Source organism: Protopterus annectens, chromosome 1.part0, assembly GCF_019279795.1.
Source record: "Protopterus annectens isolate FY-2018-M chromosome 1.part0, PAN1.0, whole genome shotgun sequence".
Classification (NCBI taxonomy): Eukaryota; Metazoa; Chordata; order Ceratodontiformes; family Protopteridae; genus Protopterus; species Protopterus annectens.
The window spans coordinates 1,793,824,969-1,793,846,489 of record NC_056725.1 but is presented as its reverse complement, the minus strand read 5'-3'; the positions used below and the strand labels follow the sequence as shown (position 1 = coordinate 1,793,846,489).

General features: G+C 40.2%; 1 protein-coding gene across 2 annotated transcripts in view; it reads left to right on the top strand.

The window, feature by feature from the left end:
* Positions 1 to 21,521, top strand: part of PDE10A (phosphodiesterase 10A) — a 4,065,478-nt gene that overhangs the window by 3,879,263 nt on the left and 164,694 nt on the right. For both annotated transcript variants that reach the window (XM_044069581.1, XM_044069571.1), the window contains exon 20: positions 9,951 to 10,031. In XM_044069581.1, the coding sequence (XP_043925516.1) occupies positions 9,951 to 10,031 (81 nt within the window). The remainder of the gene's footprint in view (positions 1 to 9,950; positions 10,032 to 21,521) is intronic.

Genomic DNA, 21,521 nt, shown 5'->3' with positions numbered 1-21,521 from the left:
TAAAAAGATAGTGCATATTCACAAATACCTGTTTAAATGTATTGCACTCCAGCTTAAATGTGTCAGATACCAAAATTAATCTCCAAGTTCATTCCCAAAGGATATACTGTTCTGTAATTAATAATGAATCTTGTTTCCAACTGCAATAGTTTCTGTACAAAATCATTTTCACTAATTGCTTCACATTGTAGTCTGGCCAGCACACTAAAGAAAAAACTGTCAGTCAGACCATTATGTACAGAATAAAAATGTTAAGCAACTGGACTGTCCAATCTCACATTTCTTATGTCCCAAAGATGTTCCAAAATTCTCAGTTTTACTCTCCCTTTGTCTGTCCTACATACCACTTAGTAGGGGAACATTCACAGCCCAAAATATAAACCACTCCATAAGAACCACGATCAAGGTGATCCCTAGCTCTATACTTCTTTCCATTGATATCCGCCCCATCAGATTTTTCATGTTATTACAAGTTTTACACTTGCCACATGGAAAAGATCCTACCTCACCAATTTCCGTTTTTCCTTCTGTTAAATTTAATAACTCCATTAAGTTAAAAAAAAAACTATGAAAAGCGAAAGTTACTCTGTTTGGAAATAATTTACACAAATTATCATCTTCACTGATAAAAGAAAAAGGGGAAAATCTGTTCACAAAAAATAAGGCATCTTTCTCATCTGCGGGGTGCCCACTAACCTTACCAAATGTAACTCCCGTATTATTTCTGACAATTCCAATAAAGGGATCTACATCCAAACGTTCTTTCACCCCTGCAACCTTGGCTTCAGCCTCATGAATACAATTTCAAGAATATCCCCAGCTTAGTAACCCATGTCTAACTTTACTAAACTCCAACCCCAATTGAACTTTCTCAAATGTGTTGTTAAAAATATGCTTAAATTCCCCATATGGTAGTGACTTGATCAAATGTGGTGGATGTGAACTACTGGCATGCAAAAAATTATTCACAGCAGTATCCTTGTGAAATGGTTTGAACTGTACCTTACCACTTAAACCCACATATAACTCAACATCAAGAAATTGTATTATGTGCTCATGTCATAGGTTCATACTAGGCTATCTGCCCTAGGGCATTTATAAGCCTAGCCAGAGTGTGTTTGGCTTTCGCCACCCATTTTAAATTAATTTTGCTATGCCCTTTTTCGAGGTTAGTATACTGTGCCTCTGTCTAACAGTGACACAGAAGTGATACCCGGGGTAAACCTACGATCTCCCATCCACTCATCAAGATTCCTCTTGAAGATAGTCAATGAGGGACTCTGCCTAACCTGGACTGGGATTTTATTCCAGAGTGAAGGGAGCGTCTGGGTTATGAATCTGTCCCTCCAACATGTCCTATTTATTTCAGTGCTGAGGTTCAAGTCTCTCAAGCGCGTAGCTTGATGGGATTTGGATTTTCTGAGATGCAGCATGTCCATTAATTCCGGGTTGGACATGGCTTTATACGTCAGGCACAGATCGCCTCTGAGCAGGCGGTATGCCACTGAGTAGAGCTGGAGTTTCTTTAACCGGGCAGCATATGGCATCTGTTTGAGCCCTTTGATCCTCTTGGTGAGGTACTTTTGGGGTCTTTCTAGTTGCTGCAGGTGTCTGGTAAGGTACATCCCAAAAGGGGCATTGTACTCAATTATGGGCTTGATGAGGGATGAGTAAAGAGGCACGATGACCTCCCCTGATCTAGATGTGAATCCCTTCATTATTAGGTGGGCTATATAAAATATTTTTCTAACCACTTTGGCCACGTGGTTGTCAAATGAGAGATTGCTATCAACTTGGGTCCCCAGGTCCCTAATTACTTCTTATGTACTTAATGGATTACCACCTATGTGGTAATTAGTGGGCACTTTGTTTTTGCCAAAGGGGATGACTATACACTTTTTGGCATTTAGCTTGAGGCCATGGCTCTGGCACCAGTTGTCTGTTTCTATGAGGCCCTTTTGGAGGATGCTTGTGTCGGCTGGAGGTTCGATTATGGCGCCCTGTTTGCAGTCATCTGTGAACTTGGTCAGCCACAGTCCTTCCGTGTTGGCCTGTACCTCCAAGAAATATATACCGAACAAGAGAGGTCCCAGGACTGAGCCTTGTGGGATGCCACTTGTAACTGGTTTGGAGTCTGACCTGGCTCCAGCAATTCTAACCATGTGGGTTCTGTCCTTGAGCCAGTTTGCAACCCATCTAGTGACATAGGGGTTTATATTTAAGCTGGTGAGCCTATCTATAATGCCCGAGTGGGGTATTGTATCGAAGGCTTTTGCGAGGTCCAGGTAGGCTGTGTGGACCACCTTCCCCTCGTCAATGGCCTTGGTGACTGTTTCAAAGAAATCGACCAGGTTTAAGAGGCAGGATCTGCCCTTAACAAAGCTGAACTGGGTAGGATCCAGTGTCTGTAGGTCCCCAATATCTTTATTTATGAGGTCCATGATGATTCTTTCCATAGCTTTGCAGACCAAGCTAGTCAGGCTTATGGGGCGATAGTTTCCTGGATCCGTTGAGGCACCACCTTTGTGGAGAGGGACCACTGTTGCTGTACGCCACTCTTTGGGTACATATCCTGTAGTAAGGCTGAGATTGAACAGTAGTTTTATGTTTGGGTTTAGCTCTTCTTGGAGTTCATGTAGGACGCAGCCCAGGCTACCGTCTGGTCCCATTGATGCTGTGTTTTTTGCTTTGGAGAGGGCGGCTCTTACCTGAGCATCTGAGATGTCAGGGGGGCAGCACTCTGCTGGGACAGATATTTGCCCTTTTGGTGGGGAGGGGAGGGGAGGAGAAGTTTGCACTGAACCTGTCAGCTAGGATGTTGGCAATGTCTGTGGGTTCGGTGTATTTTTTGTCATTTTGGACTAATTCTGTACATATCTGGGAATTCCCACCTAGGTTCCTAACTTAACTAAAGAAAGCCTTGTGATTATCCTTAGTGTCCTGTGCAATTTTTCTCTCAAAGCTGGCCTTAGACGATTTTATGAATGCCCGTAGTTTTTTGCTAATACTGATCAGAGATGACTTCCCTTTTTGGGATTTTGCTCTATCATGTAGTAGCTTCCTCCTTCTATTGTATAGTTTGTTTATGGCTGGGGTCCACCAGACAGGACGTCTGCCTTTGGAGGATTGGGTCTTGGTTTTATTTGGGAATGCATGATCCATGCATTCCTGAAGGTGTTCATAGAATGCGTTTATAAAGGATTCTGCGGTCTGGGCTGTATTTTCCACAGGCCCGGGGGCTTTGAAGGATTCCACCGCTGTTTTGAGGAGTGTTAAATTTGCTTTAGAGAAGTTTTTCACTGTGGTTTTCTGGGCAGGGGGAGGGGTCGGGATGTGAATATCCAGTGAGATTAGTTTATGGTCTGATCTTACCAGTGAGGGATACACTTCTGGTCTGGAGCATAGAGTCCCCATGTTGGTGATGATCAGGTCCAGTATGTTTTCCCCTCTTGTGGGAGTGGTAACAAGTTGTTCAATAGCATTTGAGTTTATAAATTCTAGGAACCTTTGGGCTAGGGTGTTGGAGCTAGAGTAATGCTCCCAGTCTATGTTTGGGTAGTTGAAGTCACCCAACATAATGGTGTTTGGAGAGACCTTCCTATTTTCCAGTGTTCTCAGGAAGGCCGAGTGGGGTTCCTGGGTTTGGGAGGGTGGTCTGTAGCAGGCTATAAACTGGAAGGCAGTTTTACCCACTGTTAGTTGCACATGGATAGTCTCTGATGCTTCGTGCTGTGCCACCAACCTGGAGGTGTGGGTATCTTTGACAAATATTGATATTCCCCCCTCCTTTTGTGGTTCGGTCCAAGTTTTGGGGCCGAAAAGTATGGTATGACTTATAACCTGGTAGTGCTGGGGTGCTCTCGGGAGCCTTGAACCAGGTTTCTGTTACTGCACAGATATCGATGTTCTCCATGCTAAGGAGAGTTTCGAGTGCATGCATCTTGAGGTTTAGACTTCTGGCGTTGAGTAGCATTACTCTTAGTTTTTTATCCCTTGTGATACCTATGGAGGTGGGTTTGTCTTTTGAGCCTTGCCTAAAAAAAGGCACTATGGGGGTAGCAAGAGCCTTTGCCAATATCCGAAAGCCCAGGGGTGACAGGTGCAAGCCGTCCCTAGCGAAGCACCGTGGCTTGTCGAGCATGTCATCCCAGGCTGACAGGCATTGGATCCCCTTTGAATGACACCAATACTTAAGCCAATTGTTGAAATTGATCATCTTGTCTTCATATTGTGGCATCATTCTTGGTGAGGGTAAGATGCTACTCAAGGTCAGGGTCATACCGGCCTGGGCTACATGCTCAGAGAGCTCCTCTATGTCTCTTTTCATGTAGTCCAGGGAGGTACGTCTCAGGTCATTCACACCAGCATGGACAATGACTGAGTCATATTTGTACTTGCCTTGGAGTGACCTGAGTGCTTGTGTTATGTAGCGGATCCTAGCGCCTGACAGTCAGCTCACCGTGACTTTCTCCTTGTTCAGCCTGGTGAGCGGGACGTCAGTGTGCCTGACTATAGAGTCACCTATTACAAGTGTATCAGGTGTGTTGTTTAGCCTTAAGGGCTGTGACTGTTCAGCACATTGGCTTTGTGAGCTATGTGTTGCACGTGTTTTGTTTTGGGGTAGCGGTTGCTTGGGTGTCTGCTTTGGAGGTCTCTGCTGCTTAGGCAGATTTTTATTTAGAGCCTCGAGTATGTTTTGTGTGTTTATGTGTTTGGTTTGCTGTCATGGTAGGTCTATGTGAGACTGGAATTGTAGTGAGTGTGGTTTCCTTCTCCTCCTGACTGGTTAAGCCAGTACTGAGTTGAGAGAGCTTAGCCTCCAGTTTGGCTATATGGTTGCATCTCTCACATGTGTTGGAATTTGTTGGGAGGAGGAGAGGGTTGTCTGTGTACATGAGGCAGTTGTAACATTGCCTCAAGATTCCCAGATTCACCAGCTGGACCGGAGAGGAGATTGACAACTGATCTTTGGACATGCTAGAATAGTATTGGGAATTCCTTTATAATTGAAAAAAGGGCCAATGGGGAACAAGGTACTCAAGGGGAGTTTGTGAGGGTGTAGTGCTTTTAATTTTTTAGTGCTGACTTAGTGAGCAAGTGCCAGGTAACTTAAATGCAATGTGTTACAGGTAACTTAAATGCAAAAACGACAAACAGTAACTTTCTTTCAAATGAAACAAGGACATAAGTACAGTAAGCAATGCAGATATCACTAGGGATCCACAGAAGCGCTGAAAAGCCGCGTTTTGGGTGGAATTAGCGTTTCAGGGAAATAACAAGCAAACAAACAACAAGCATACAAACAAAGCTAGATTCAGCAGACCTGGATCTAGTCTATGCTACAGCAAACAAGGTGTACCAATTTCAGTAAGAAACAGTTCAAATATGCAGGCACTGTAAGCCTTTAACCAGAAATTCCCAGCTCAGAAGAGCAGAGTCCAGCCTGTCCTCCCACAAGAGTGCAGACCATGAACCTTCTTAATGTAAAATAACTGGCCTGAAGCCCAAGTGCTTAAACCAGAACTAATATACTTTTAGAATAACAGACACTGAGCCCTCAATCAGCAGTTCCCAACTTAGAAGGATGTAAGCTACCTGTCCTGCCACCACAGTGCAGGCCACAAACCTTCCTAATGTAAAACAACTGGTCTGAAGCCCAAGTGCTTAATCCAAAAGACTTAGAATGATAGCTACACTTTAATCAAGTTACTACCAAGCAGTAACAAATACAATTGAATACTTTAAAGAATGCCTGGATTAGTACTCAAGTTATACAAACAAAGCTAGATTCAGCAGGCCTGGATCTAGTCTATGCTACAGCAAGCAAGGTGTACCAATTTTAGTAAGAAGCAGTTCAGATATGCAGGCACTATAAGCCTTTAACCAGAAATTCCCAGCTCAGAAGGGCAGAGTCCAGCCTCTCCTCCCACACGAGTGCAGACCACAAACCCTCTTAATGTAAAATAACTGGCCTGAAGCCCAAGTGCTTAAACCAGAATTAATACACTTTTAGAATAACAGACACTGAGCCCTCAATCAGCAGTTCCCAACTTAGAAGGATGTAAGCTACCTGTTCTGCCACTGCAGTGCAGACCACAAACCTTCTTAATGTAAAACAACTGGTCTGAAGCCCAAGTGCTTAAACTAAAAGGCTTAGAATGAATTACACCAAGCAGTAATAAATACAATTGAGTACTTTTAAGGTGACACAAAAGCAAAATAAAGTAGGAAGAAACACAAATACAGTAAAAGCAGATATTTTTTTTTTTTTGTGCCCTCCTGTCCCCGCATCTCTAAGTATGTCCTGTAGACTGTCTCAGTCTTTTCGTTTGGCAATAGATTGTTTCATACTGGCTTAGGAGAGTTACAGTTGGCACTGAATACACATAACCTTATTTCAAGAAAATTGCTCCCTACCCTCTTAACCAAACTTAGTTTGTTTCCTCCGGTTCTTCAACACATGCTTACCCTAGGAGTCATACCTTTAGACCAAAAGGAGGAAGGCTTCTACTTCAGAATAGCTCTGGTTTCAAAGAATAAGATTTCCTAGGGGCTAATTGTAGATCTTTTCATTCTCAATCAGTTTGTGAAGGATTCTAGTATTAATGGCTTCTTTGATTTGCAAAAATGTCAACCCAACAGTCTCATTCTCTTGGCTTTTTAGATTCCAGTTTTGGGCTTTATCTAGAATGATGTGCAGTGGTAGAGGCAATATGATGTCCTAGTTTTTTTTACCTGGGCGCAGTTTCTATGGAAATAAAGGTGCAAGACCTGTGGGACAGTTCAGACATAACAAAGTACATAAATGCCAAAGATATGTTAGCTGTGATCCATGCTGTAGAATGTCTTCATGACCTGTGGTCCCTGAGACCATTACAGGCGATTAGAAACAATACCACATTCATGTGATACATAAGCAAACTGGGAGGCACTGGATCCTACCACCCACCCACCCATGCAGACTGGCAGTGCCAGCATAGGAGTCAGCTATACAGCACTGTATAATCCTTCAAGCATCTTACATACCATCAAAGCAAAATGTAGTGATGCATGAGTTGAGTGGGAACAGAACCTCATGAATGGAAATTGAATGAGGAGGTATTCCAGGAATGGAACAGTTGTGGGGAAACCCCCAAACAGATATGTTTGCAACCTTTTAAAACAGGTAATGAAGTAAATTCTTCAGCAGGAATCCTTGTAGGCAGGCCTGGAAAAGAGATGTATTTTCATTCCTGTGGTATGGAATGTTCCTGTATACATTTCTACTGATATCTATAGTAATTTTGAAGATTCAGAAGGAGACTCCAGAAATTATTGTGCTGACACAGTTTGGCCCAGGTAATATCAGTTCTCCCTTCATATGGAATTGGCTGGTTGTAATTACAATAAGCTTACTCACAGATTGGGTCTACTGTCATGAGACAAAAGGGTTTGATGCACTTCATGTCTCAAATAACATCGACTGACTGCCTGGATAATTCACTTTTACTACCTCTTAGGCACCTTTTGTATGAGGATGTGCAGTATATACTAAAGGAGGCAAGAAATCTTGCTATTAGGAATTCTTAGATTAACCAGTGGAGAAGATTTTGTAGTTTGTGCCTTACCTATAAAAAGGGCACTGTCTAAGATTATTACCACTGGTTCTCAAACATTTGTGTGAGTTGCTAGCCTATGGCCTATATACTCCATATGCAAGGAGCATTTGACATCTGTTTCAGAATGTCTGCTTGTGAATCCCCTCTTCATTTCAGACTTTGCTCAAGCTGTTCTCTGGATATGTGAGGTTATCTTTTATTCAGCTGACAAGTGGGATCTTTATTTTTAAATGGAAAAATTATGCAAATGTAACAAGCAGTTTGCTACAGTTTAAAAAAGTTGTTTCTTTTTTTTAACTAAAACCTGAGTGCTGTATTGCTCAATCTGAAGTATAAATTGTGGCAGCTGTTTGTTACATTTGTGAAAAAACAATTTGCTACAGTTTAATATATAAAAAAAATGTTTTTTTCCATCTACTAAAGTCTGAGGAAGGAGAGTTAAGGTAGGGCACAGAAATGGGACCTGATTGGCTCATGCATTCTAGGAACCCCAGGTACCTGATTGTGGACTTTATTATTTTTATTATTATTATTATTGTGCACTTCAGCTGCAGATCTCGAGAGAGGCGAGTGTATCTCGCTACATTGATAGTATGGTGCAAGTACAAGGAGCAGACTTTTTGTTAAGGATGTGCCACTACAGGGATTATTAGACACATGTGTTACAAAAGCCAGGTATGCCTCTGTGATGCCTACAGGGTTACCTGCAGAAAATATCCCCTATATACATCCTTACCACTTTCAGAGTGTACCTTTAATCTAGTCACCCCCCCCCCCCATTTCTTTCAGAATTTGAATGACAAGGAGAATATGCTGTATAGTCTGGTCATGCTTTTTCCAGGTTGGGTACTATCGTGTCAGTCCTTAAGAAAGCTATATAGCTGTGGAATGCCTACCTGTGTTAATTCAGACAATTCCAGTTGGTTGCTCCATACTACATAATTTCTTGTTATTCCCAGTATGGTATAACATTTCTAGGTAGGATTAGGTCACATTCTAATAGGGCTTTGTTTTCTTTGATGGCATATTGGAAAGGGGTGGACTGTAGAAGCCTTCTCGAGACAACTGGTCATTTGTACATATGTTTAGAAAGGATGACTTACAGGATTTCTTTTCCAGGTCCTGGACTAGCTTTGCTAGAACCATTCTCGATGATGATGTAGAACAGTACCTCCCCGCGTGCCCAGTAGCAAGTCCCGCCCAACACCCCCTGACATGTTTGAATAAAGAATGCTAAAGAAACAGCAGATTAACTCCAACTATTTTTTTTTTTGTTTTTTTTTTTTTGCAGGGGGCAAGCCCCCTGCACCCCCCTACCCCCAAATTAAATATACCAGCTCCAAGATTGCACTACATTGAGGAAAAGGGTAAATTTCCTGTTCTGCTGTGTACTGCGGCCAATGTATGCATGATTTGGCCTGTCGGTCACACTGACTTCTGAGCAGACCAAACGGGGAGGTACTGTTCTACAATAGTGCCCCATGCTCCAGGGGCTCCTGGATACTTATCCTTTCTTTTCCCGGGTTGGATAAGGTTTGGCAGTCAACCCAAACAGCCAAAAACTACTGTGGCAATGAGAATGATGAAAATAGTATAGTTGTGTAGGTTGCACTTACCTTACCATAACAGTAGATGTTCAAATTCCTCACTGCTGCAGTAAGTGCACTCATCCTCTATCTCCTTCTACTGTCCGTAATTACTGGGATAATTTTTTTAAAGATGGAAAATTTTATTAATAATTTATGCATCCAAATAGAGTAACATCATAGCGAAGTATGCATCAGTACAAAACTAAAACTTAACATTGTGGTTATTGCGATGAAAATTTGTATGTTAATATCTTTTTGGGGTTTTAGGATAAGTAAATTTTCTATTTTTGTTTGGGCAAAAAAGTCCAGAAGTTATGTACACTCTGGCTGCTGATTTCCCCCAAGGGTCTACCAAAGCAGCTTTCATGAAACCTTGCCATATGCTTTCTCCAAGTTTAAGAATGCCCAGTTGGACTCATTCTTCATTTCTAGCTTCTTCTCTACAATCTGTCTAACTGCAGACATTAGTTTAGTTGAGAAGCTTACTGATCTGAATCCAAACTGCTCATTTCCCATCTTACATTGCACTTTTATTTGTATGTTTTTTTAAATTAACAGTCATTCTAATCATATTTTAAAATGTTCAGTTCTGTATTATTATGTAAGCTTCTGCTCATTAACAGTTTGTATAAATATTCACATTCTTTTTTTTTTTAATTATAAACTCCTAAGATGGACTTGAAAATGGTTCACTGAGATCTGTGTTTTCCTCAGAAAATAAATTCTAATGAATAAACAAAAATGCACTTCTCTGTCTTTGCAGGGTGATGAAATGAAGAAGATTGGTATTCAGCCTATTCCTATGATGGACAGGGACAAGAAAGATGAAATCCCTCAGGGTCAGGTAATGTAGTCTTATGCAGTCAGCATTCAGTGTATACATTCCACACAATAGTATAAATATAAAGTCACGCTATCCCCATGGAGAAAAGGGGTAAAGCTCTGACTGCACTCCAGAAGGCCTGTGTTCATTCAGCAGCGCTGATGTCAGAGGGGCTGGATGGAAGAGGATGGGAATGAAGGGCCACTACACGTTTACCTATAATGGGTGAACGGAGGTAACCTGCCAAACTACAGTAGCAGTTTAAAGCTCCTGGTGAGCTCCACAGGGTAAGTGACATGCCTTTTGGTTAGTAGACTTTGTTTACATGAACATAGATGTACACTTCCCAAAGGCAGCCATAGCAGAGTTTGCATGTTTGCTGCAGGATGGAGGCTTATGATATGTTTCCCGGCAGCAGTATGATGTTTTACCAGCATTCTCAATTTCCTCACTGGCACTGGATGAGGGTTAGATGAAGCACAGTGAAGGCTAAGGTTGTTTGGTGGACTTGGTGAATGAGGACAGGATCTGACACAGCTGATAGTCTGCTGCAGGGAACTAAAAAAATAATATTTATGAAGTCTTTCAAAGAGGACAGATTTTTTTTAAAATCCCAGTAATGACAATTAGCACACACACTGTGAAAGTGCATGAAAATGTTTAGTTGCAAATATGATGTAAAGTATTATTGATATACTATTGAACTACTTTGCACACTGCTGCAGGGCAGATAAATTATTAAAACAAAATTATTAATGTGGTCAATAAAACATCAGTATATAAAATACTGCAGTCTAGTTTTCCTTTATTAGATAATGATTCTGAAGAAATGATTGAATTAGAGATCATCTGACCAGTCATGCTTTTAATAGTTTGATCTCAGTTGGATGCATGCTGCTAATTCGGTTCTGTTTCAGGTGGCTAGTGTTCTCTTATAGGAATGAGAGAGACCACAGTAGTAGTTCCATCGGTGTCCTGTTAAATTTCTGTATATTAGATTTTGTAGCACCTCAGGCATTAAGCATCTACATTATCTGAGTGGGCTACTTGCTGCATCACTTAGCTGATTGATTCATATCGTACCCTTCTGTCAGGCTGCACAGAGTTTATCTGAGTATGTGTTTATCAGCTACTTTTTACCACAGTTGTGGGCTATGACATATTGCTGGGCTGAGTCTTCTCTTTGTTGTGTTCATCACACATCTGCTATCAGTATGGTGTATTTTTATGCTGAAGACACCAAGTAGTACATGATCCGTAAACCCTGGCTATCAGGACAGTGTTCGTTTTGCTACATTTGGGTTGAGCATAAATTACAAGATAGTGACTGTAGTGTCCAAATATTTGCATCATGTGCAGGTTCACATTGTATGAGCTGAAACTGAATTTTTACTTGGTTAATATTGTCATTTTTCTGTATTAGGCTTAACAATAACTTTATTTAACTTTAACCATGTTATGTTAATACTGAGTTTTCTTCCCGGTCCTCATCTGAAAATAGGATATTATCCTAGTCAGATTCAAATGTCAAATAAATAAAATGAAATAAATAAAATAAAATCCTTGTCTGACTTCACCCTCATTAAACCACTGATGTCCCTGGAAGATATTCCCGAAGAAATCGTTATATGTTATGTTGTCCCATCCCGCCTTCATTCTTACTGGTTGGGTTCAGAACTGAGCATTGGTTCTGATTTGGCCTATTACTAAAGCTCGAGAGCTTCCACTGGCTCAAGGCTATATCCTATCCCATAATGCCTAGGGAAGATTACCCAGATCTCATTTGCCGCTAAACTAGATCAGGTGCTTCTCACTGGGCTCAGGCTAAGTGAATTTCTTTGGATCATAATGTCAAAGGAAAAATATACTTTAAAAATGATCAAAACACGGTAGGTTCAGGTTAAGGCACTTTAATCTTGCAGCAAGGAGACAAAAACGTGCTAATACAGAGTTTGTCTAACTAGAAACAGGAAATGCTTACATTTTTATACACTTTCTAATAAGACATTGCCTACCAAGCTGACATAGTGAATCACAAGTTTTGTCATCATCATTTAGTAATAATTGCTTTCATAATATTCTGCTGATTTATCAATTTTTTGTGAGAAACTTCCTAAGGGAAAACAACGTGGCCTTGGCTACCACCGGTTAGATATATGCAATGTTACCATTCAAGGTACTATGGCTAATTCGAGCACAAAGCAAGTAGTTCATTTCTCTAACAATCCTTTGTCTATATTATCTCTAAACTTCTGCAGCTGCACATGTTCTCGTACTTCGAACAGAGCTGATTGTTTAAAATCATTACATTTACAGGATATAGCTTTGTTCATTCATTCTCTCCTGACCTAGCAGATAACCACCTGCTTCTCAAGTACATTTCCAAAAGGCATAAACATGAATATTGCTGTGCTAGCAATTACTAGGTCAGAGGGCATCTTGCAAGTTTCAGAAAGCACACTGCAGTTTCAAAAAGCATTTTTTCAGTCTCGTATGAAACTCAACTATGTATAAAACAGTGCATATAAAATAGAATGAAGAAAGTGTTAACTTATTTAGTTTCTAATTAGCATTAAGCATACACACATTAATACATATTTTTCTGACACATAATATGCTATTATTCTAATAGTTTTTGACATAATTATTGTTGTCTTGCTATTTAAAGTGAATTTAGACTTTAGTTTGTGCTAATTTTCTGAGTTTTCACTTGTTGCATTCTGTTGTGCTTGGCCATCACTTTCCGCTAAGCCTACAACCCCTATCCCGTCTCTAAAACTTTAGTTTGTCCTTACTGAACCCATTTAAATTAGAGGGTTCATCTTCGTTTCTGGTTTTAGCCCGTTTAAGTTAGCGGGCTCTCCCTTTCTACTTCCCTTCCCTTCCCTTCAGAGAAGTTTTGTCATTTTAGTTAGAGGCATCTCCTCTAGCTAGAGGAGATCATTGTTTTTAGTTAGAGACCTATCCACTAGTCCCTTCTCTGCGTGTCTGTTTAAAAAAAAAAAAAAAAAAAAAGTAGTAGGGTAGCTTTTTTTGTATTTACCTGTTTTTTGTTTGGTGTGCTTAATACTTGAATATAGTTTTTTCCTGCGTAGTGTTGTTGTTATTGTTATTGTGTTTCCACTATGTCCAAGGAAGGGAATGAAGAGAAGCAGTCAGGCTTCAGGAAGTGTGACTCCTGTACACAGAAAATGTCTATAACTGATGGGCACACTAGTTGTGTCTATTGCTTAGGTGCGGTACACCTTCAGGATTCCTGCTCAATTTGCCATGGCTTTAGTTCCAAGGCCCTGCAGGAACACAACAATCAACTTATAGTTAGGGGATTGCTCAAAGGTCCTTTTGCTGAGGCATTAGAAGGAAACCAGACCTCATTTAAATCTTCTCAATCCCCAAGGTCTGAAAAATTAACAAAAAGAGCTTCTTCTTTGGCTCCTGCTTCTGAGCCAGAAAAAAGCCATCTAAGGACATGACTTCAGAACCAAAGGCTTTCAGGCCTGAAAACACCCCTCCGTCGGTTCCACCAGTTTTGTCGGAACTGACTAGGAGCCATAGACTGAGCCGGTCCCCAACCTTGGAGCCGGTCTCCTCAGTTCCTCAGTCACCTCTTTTGCAGTCGGTGGCTGGAAGTCTAAAATCCTTGACTCTGTCCTCTCGATCCTCCAGGAGCGTTTTGGATGATGCCATGGAGTGGATGGTCAAGAGGATGCTTTGGACTCCGGCTCTGGCCAAAATCCTTTCGAGTCCAGCCCTTAAGGAAATGGAATTGACATCTGTTACTGCCCCGTCTTCTGTTCATCCTGTGACCTGAGTGGTTTCAGAGCCGGGGTGTTTAGATGTCTTTGTGGTGGAACCGTCGGGCCCGAGTCTCACCCCTGGGTTTTCGGCCCCGACTTCTGCTCCAATCTCTTCAGTACCATCTTCTGTTGAGGGGTCTGGGAGCCGATGCTCCCCTGTCGGGTCTGGGAAGAAGAGTTGGATTGGACCCTTATTGGATCCGAACCTATCTCTCAGGGCATCGGCGCAAGTGAGCTCAGCGCCTATATTGGCCTCGGAGCCCAGCTCCTTGGTATGGGGAAAGTCTCTTGGCTCTTTGGAATCGGGGGCTCCCTTGGGCCCAGGTCATGGTGCCTTCCAGGTGATGAGGAGAGTGCTGTCACACCTGGCGGCTCCACCCTCGGATCCAGGCACTCTTCCCCCAAAAGTGCCAGTGTCTGCCTCTGTACCATCCCTGCCCCCAGGCGTAGAGAACCAGTGCCCCAGGATGCCCCATTGGGTGCCACTCTCTTCTTAAACCTCCCCAGAGGACCCCTCCAGAGAGGCCCCTCGGAGAACTTGTAAGAGGAAACATCCAGACTCCCCTGAGGAGTCTGTCATGTTGGATATGGATTTAGAGGATTCAGAAAGGTCCCCATGGTCACCCTCTGAGGATGTCTCCTTCTCAGCCTTCCTAGAGATCCTAAAGCAGAGAGGTGGCTAGAAGACCCTTTCCCCTTCTAAATATGAGTCCGTATACCTGGAGGCATTTGGATCTTGACCCTCCATCTCTTGGGTGTCTCCACCTTTCGATCAGCCCTTTGATGTAGTCAGTCGAAAGGCATGGGTCTCTCCAGAATCTGTGAAACCTGTTCCAAGGAGGCTCAACAAATTCATAACTGCCCCTTCTGACAAAGGAATTCCTGACCAAGGGTGTCCTGGTAAATGCTATGGTGGTGGCAGCAGCCACCAAAAAAGAGTTAGCTGAGACTTCATCTGTCCATCCACCGAATAAGGAATCTCGAACGATGGACAGATATGGGAAGCATATGTTCTCATCAGCAGCCTTTATACTCAGGTCAATGAACTACTTAACTCATTTTACCAGACTTCACAGGGATCTCCTGAAGGAGCTAGGAGATACCCTCCAAGGTTCTACAGCTGCAGGGGTGTCAGACAAGGTGACCTCTCAGCTTGCTACCTTAAGTTCTGTAGTCAACTGCTATATGAGGCTCATGTCTTACGCAGCCGATGGAGCGAGTAGGACAGCAGGCACAGGAATAGCTCTGAGGAGACATTCCTGGATGCACCTTTGCAAGTTTGCTGAGCCCTTCGTCTTCCTTCATAAACACCCCTTTTGACAGCTCATCCTTGTCCGGGCCAAAAGTTAAAGAGACTCTTACCAGGTGCGAATAAGAAGGTTAAACTCTGTCTGATGTGGGAGTACATTTTTCCGTCCCTACCAGGCCTTATCCCAAAGGCCAGAAGGGCAGGAAAATGTGGTTCTGTAAATCCCAAAGAGCTTCGCTGGACACACGTGATGACATTTCCTCCAGGAGCAGAAGGGGAAATAACAATGGAAGATGCCGATGTCACGGTAGAGGAGGTCTGTAAAATCAGGGCAACAGAGATAGTTTCTCTGGCAGACCCTTCCGGCACTCCTGAAACGTGGCCCGCCTGCCCACCTTTGGAGGCAGGCTATCACTGTACCCAAAAGCCTGGCTGAACATCACTCAAGACAAATGGGTACAGTCGATAATATCCAGGGGATACAGCATACCATTCTTCATCCCACCCCCACAAACAAGATCAGTCCCAGACATTCCACCCTATCAAAGGGATCAGGCAACCCTAGAGGTACAAAAGTTGCTAAGAAAAAAAGTCATCCAAGAAGTCCCCATAGACCAAATTGGATCCGGAACTTACTCAAGGTTCTTTTTAGTTCCAAAGAAAACAGGGAACTTCAGACCCATGTTGGATCTCAGCAGGCTGAACAAATCCGTAAAAAAAGCAAAGTTCAAGATGGTGACTGCAGTCTATACTCCCTTTTCTGGGACAAGACAATTCGATGTGCTGAATCGATCTTCAGGATGCGTACTACCATATAAAAATGGACAGCTGACCCAGGAGATATCTGCACTTCTGGCTGGGAGCCAGCCATTACCAATTTAGAGCTCTGCCTTTTGGCCTCACATAAAAAGATGGGTAGTGGTTTGAAGGGCTATAACTGTTGTAATAATTGTATTTATTGCAAGGTCATATACAGTCTAGATCTTTTACTTCAGTAGTTTATGAAGTTAGATCTTTTATTACCTGTCGGACTGAATGGGTAGTATACATGGTGGTCTGCCAGTGCGGGGCTTTTTATGTAGGTCAAACCTCCAGGGCCTTTAAGAGCCATATAGCATTACACCTTAGTGATTTAAACTGTAAGAGATCTAGGAGTGCATTGTATAAGCAGAAATTGGAACACGTCATCTCATTTTGTTTTCATTGGTATTGATATTGTATGAGATAAAGATCTGTCTAAGTATGGTAAACATAAAATATTGGACAAAAAAGAAAAATGATGTATAGTTAGCCTAGGGGCTACCTATAAGCCAGGTCTTAATGAGTATATTTAATAAAGTGTTTGTGGTTATTGCAATGGCACTAAAGGTTTATTTCAGGTTAATTAATACATACCATATGCTGTATATGTGTAATGTTGCATGTGTATATATATATATATATATATATATATATATATATATCTATATATACATATATATATATATATATATATATATATATGTATATATATATATATATATATATATATGTATATATATATATATATATATATATATATATACACGTTTTTTTTTTTTACTTTTATGTATGTGCTAATTATTATTATTTTTAATGAGACAGCAGTTAGTTCATTGGAAACTGGTGAATAGGGATGTATGATCTTAAAACTTCTGCTATATAAAATTGTAGTCAAAATTGTTGTATTATCACACTGACGATGCCAGGGGGCAAAACAGGTATGTGTTTGGATCACTTGTTTCCTTAAATGTTGCTGGGAAACCTCCTTCTATGCCTTTCTGCTGAATTCTTCTTCTTTTGGCTTTTCCCAATTAGGAGTCACCACAGTGGATCACCTGTCCGCTCATGATTGGCAGTGGAGTTTTATGGTTTTGAGTTGCCAGTTTCCACAGAAAGCACACACACACAGTCACACCTAGGGCCAATTTAGACTGCCTGATCCACTTACAGCATGTCTTTGGGATGTGGGAGGAAACCAGAGCACCCGGAGGAAACCCACGTGACCACAGGGAGGACATGCAGACTCCAGACAGAAGGCACCCCAGCTGAGGATCGAACCGGAGAACCTCGTGCTGTGAGGTGCCAACACTAACCGTGGCACTTCTAATAAAAGAAGTTCTAAGTGGTTAAATTGTTGGATTATTTCTTCTATGTGGAAGAACAATAAGTTGTGTTTGCGCTGCTGGACCTGGAGTTGAGGTGTATTTGGTTTGGTCCGTGCACTCTCTTTCCATTTGTGCGTGCACGGGAGCTGTTGGATGGTTTTATATATATATATATATATATATATATATATATATATACATACACATATACATATATATATATATATATATATATATATATATATATACATATACATATATATATATATATATATATATATATATATATATATATATACACACACACACACACACACACACACACACACACACACACACACACACACACACACACAAGAACAATCTTGCACAGGTTATATTTTTGGGTTAACAAGTACTGCAGCTTGATCATCATCTGCTAGGCTTCCCAGTAATTTTTCCTAGGAATATAGTTACATCTTCAATAAAAGGAGCAAGAATCCTACACAATCTTCAGGGTTTTTTTCTTACCACGTTACAGGGACAGTCTTCTATATTCTTAGTGATAGAGGTATTTTGGTATTTCAGTAAAGAATTTGTAGAACAAAACAGATGAGTTCACCATTGGTGAAATACTGTATGTTCTACACTTGTTCGATTTGAAAGTTGGTCATTTTCTTTTTTTTTCAAATAATTTTTTATTTTCCATAATATAAACCATGCATACATGTGGAGGTACAGACAATAAGATTTACACAAATATTAATTGGATAGTATCTACAATATTGATAATAGGCCAAAAAAAGGCCATAAGAACATGTGTACATTGGAAAAGGAGGAAAGAAAACATAAGCAGGAGTATGCATAGTACACTAACTAACAGCAATAACCAAAAAGAAAAACAATATTTACAATGCTACCATGACTAAAAATATAGACAGTGTCATTAAATAACAGACTAGATGTAGATAGCCCCAATTGTAACCTATAGTAGAAGAGACATACCTCTTAAATAAAAATAGAGAGTATAAGGGATATTTATATTTACCAAAGTTTAATCACACATAATTACCTCAAACAAGCTTTTCTAAAGTTTGCTGAAGTACGCTCTCTTTTTAGGTCCATTTATAATAAACTTCTGGGCAGAGATATACCTGACAGCCATAGCCTTGAATCCAGGCCAAGACATTTTGGTACGATCTAACCAGTTATAAGTGATGTAGAGTTTTATGAGGGAACATAATGTTATTAGAATATGGAGATGCAATTTAGGCAACTTAGGAGGGGGAATGTTTAGAATAGCCGTTTCCCATGAAAGGGTAGAATTGTAATAACCCATTTTTTTAAGACGCACTTTAAGTGAACACCATAGTTTATAGGAATGATTACAGTGCCACATGATATGTAGTAAATCAGCTCTCATTACAGGGCAGCATGTGCAGATAGGAGAACTATTGGGATTAAATTTATTAATTTTAACAGGGGTATAGTAGGAATTGTTATTTAACATCAATTGAGTATATAAGAGTTTTTTGAAGGGAGATAATTCAAGAGTAGTTTTTATAGCTATTAGTTTTTGGTCCTCTGTAATAAGAGAGTTTTGATTGTCCCAATATTTGGAAAAAAGGCAATTATCTTTGTAAAGTAATGGGGATAATAATTTGTATGATGAGGAAACTGTTTTTACATTATTAGAAATTGTAGTAATGATTAGGTTTAGTTTGTCAACTGCCTGCGAATCAGGGAGAGAGTTATTAGTTAGCACAGTTGTAAGGTCTCTTAATTGGCGAAGAATGACTGTATATTTGTTGTTGACCTTAAGGAATAGTCGTAGTTCGGTAAGAGACAAGGAGTTATGTTTGATAATATCCCATACTTTAAGATCTTTGATGAGAGGGAAATCAGTAAGATCTTTCATCTTGTTGTTAATTTTAAGGTTTGGATTAAGGTGTAGTGGTTGAAGAAGAGGAAAGTTAACTTGAAGATTGATGTCCTTAATCAGTCTTTGGAATAGTTTACTTTGAATTTCAGTAGGGGGGATAATTTTGAGTTATTTAAAGCGAAGGGTGATAGGAAAGGAATAGCCTTGGGATTAATTTTGTTAGAAAGAATGTGTCTGTGCCACATCTTAAGCCACGCTGGATGGTGAGTTTGAGCTATGCTATTCAAGTTTGCGATAGACATAGTTTATTAGAGCATATGATCACGTAATACAGATGAAAATTTGGAAGGCCAACCCCACCTTTCTCCTTTGGTATACTTAATCTGGAGAAGGAGATCCTAACATTCTTAGGAAACCAAAGAAATTTTGCTAAAACTTATTCAATTTGTGAAAAAAGATTGTTTGATATCATTATGTTTGTCGCACTAAATTGATATAAAAGTCTGGGTAAAATATTCATTTTCACAATGGCTACCTTAGAGAGAAATGTTAATTTCAGTAGCTTCCATCTTTGCAAATCCTGGCATATTGTGGACCATGATTTTAGTAGATTATTTTGGAGCATGGAAGCTTGATTATGTTCAAAGTTGATGCCAAGGTACTTAAGAGAATAAGATATACGAAATGAAGATTCAGGGAAAAAGAAGGGTTTGTGGGACTCGGGGTTAATTGGGAGAATGTGAGATTTTTTTATTGTTAACTTGGTATCCAAAGGCATTAGAAAAAACAGTGATGGCATTTGTAATTTTAGATAAATCTGAATTAGGAAATTGAAAATAAATGTTTAAATCATCAGCAAACGCAGATAGTGCAACTTGCATATTGAGAATTTTTGGTATATTGTGGTACGTATTTTGAGTAATGTATAATAGAAATGGTTCAAGAAATAAATTATAAAGAAAGGGAGAGAGTGGACAGCCTTGTCTTGTACCATTGGTAATTAGAATTGGTTCAGATATTTTTTTATTAATATATAGATATGTGTATGAATTTGTGTATAGAGTTCTAATCATATCTGAAAATATTATAGGTATATTGAAGTGTGATAGCGTAGAGAACATAAATTCCCAATTCACTCTGTCAAATGCTTTTGACGCATCTAAGGTCAGGGCATACAGGGGTTTTTTTTCTTTTTTAGTGAACTGTATAAGAGAGTCCAGTGTTAGTGTATTATCCCATATATGTCTATTGGACATAAACCCAGCTTGATCCGGTGATAATATGTGAGGTAGTACTTGTTTAAGTCTGTTTGCTAGAATAGCTGCAAGAATTTTGATATCAACATTTATAAGCAAAATAGGTCTATAATTATGTGGGTCCGTTTTATCTAGATTGTTCTTTAGAAGTAGGATTGTTTTGGAATTGTTCCAGTGTATGTCAGTTATTCCGTTCTTTATGATGAAATTAAAGACCTTTAGCAGAATAGGGACTATTTTTGAACTAAAGATTTTGAAGAAGTTGGTAGTGAAGCCATCTGGGCCAGGGGATTTGCCTATTTTAAGTTTATTGATAGCATTTTGAATCTCTTGAGTATTGAGTGGAGCTGATAAGAAAGATGCTTGGTCACAGTTAAGAGATGGAAAGGTGATAGAATTGAGAAATGTCTCAATCTGTGGATTGGAGGGATTGTGTTTATTCTTGCTATATATATCTATATATAGGTCCTGAAATAGTTGAATTATCTCAGAGTCTGATTTAAATATTTGCCCTTTGTATTGAAGGATAGAAGTTGTAGGAGCGCCATTATTGTTTTTAAGAATTCTAGAGAGGGTCCTAGAGGGGATTTGTGACCATTCAGAATAGGTTGCAATTTGTTTTTGCTCCTGTAATGAGTAGCTATGTAAATGTACCTCAAGTAGTTCTTTATGCGTTACGTTAATCAATTTCTCAAGATCAGGATCAGGATGCAGTTTTAATTCTTTTTCTAAAGATGCTAATTTTAGAACTAGACTTGTTTCCTTTTCTTTATTGATTTTGTTAAAGAAAGAGGCTTTACTGATCAGAAATCCTCTTAGTTCAGCTTTGCATGCAGCCCATTGTATATCTGGCGCAATTTGAGAATTATCGAAGTTAGTATATAGTTCAGACAGTGAGTTGTTGATTCTATTTATGATCTCCTTACATTTGAGTAGATTATTATTAAGGGACCAGTTCATATGGGGAGAGGTAGTATATGTGAGTATGATCGTAAGAGATAATGTTAAGTTGTCAATCTCGCCTTCATTCTTGCTTGATGGGTTCGGAGCCGATCCCTCGGCTCCGACTCAGCACTTGCTAAGCTCGAGAGTCACTTTTACCAGCTCGAGGCAGCCCCATATCCCATGATGCAAGGCGGTAAGTACCCAGATCTCGTTTGCCGCTTCGCTTATGAGGTCCTCCTTTTACCAGCTCCTGGTAAGTGATTCACTTTTTTGATAT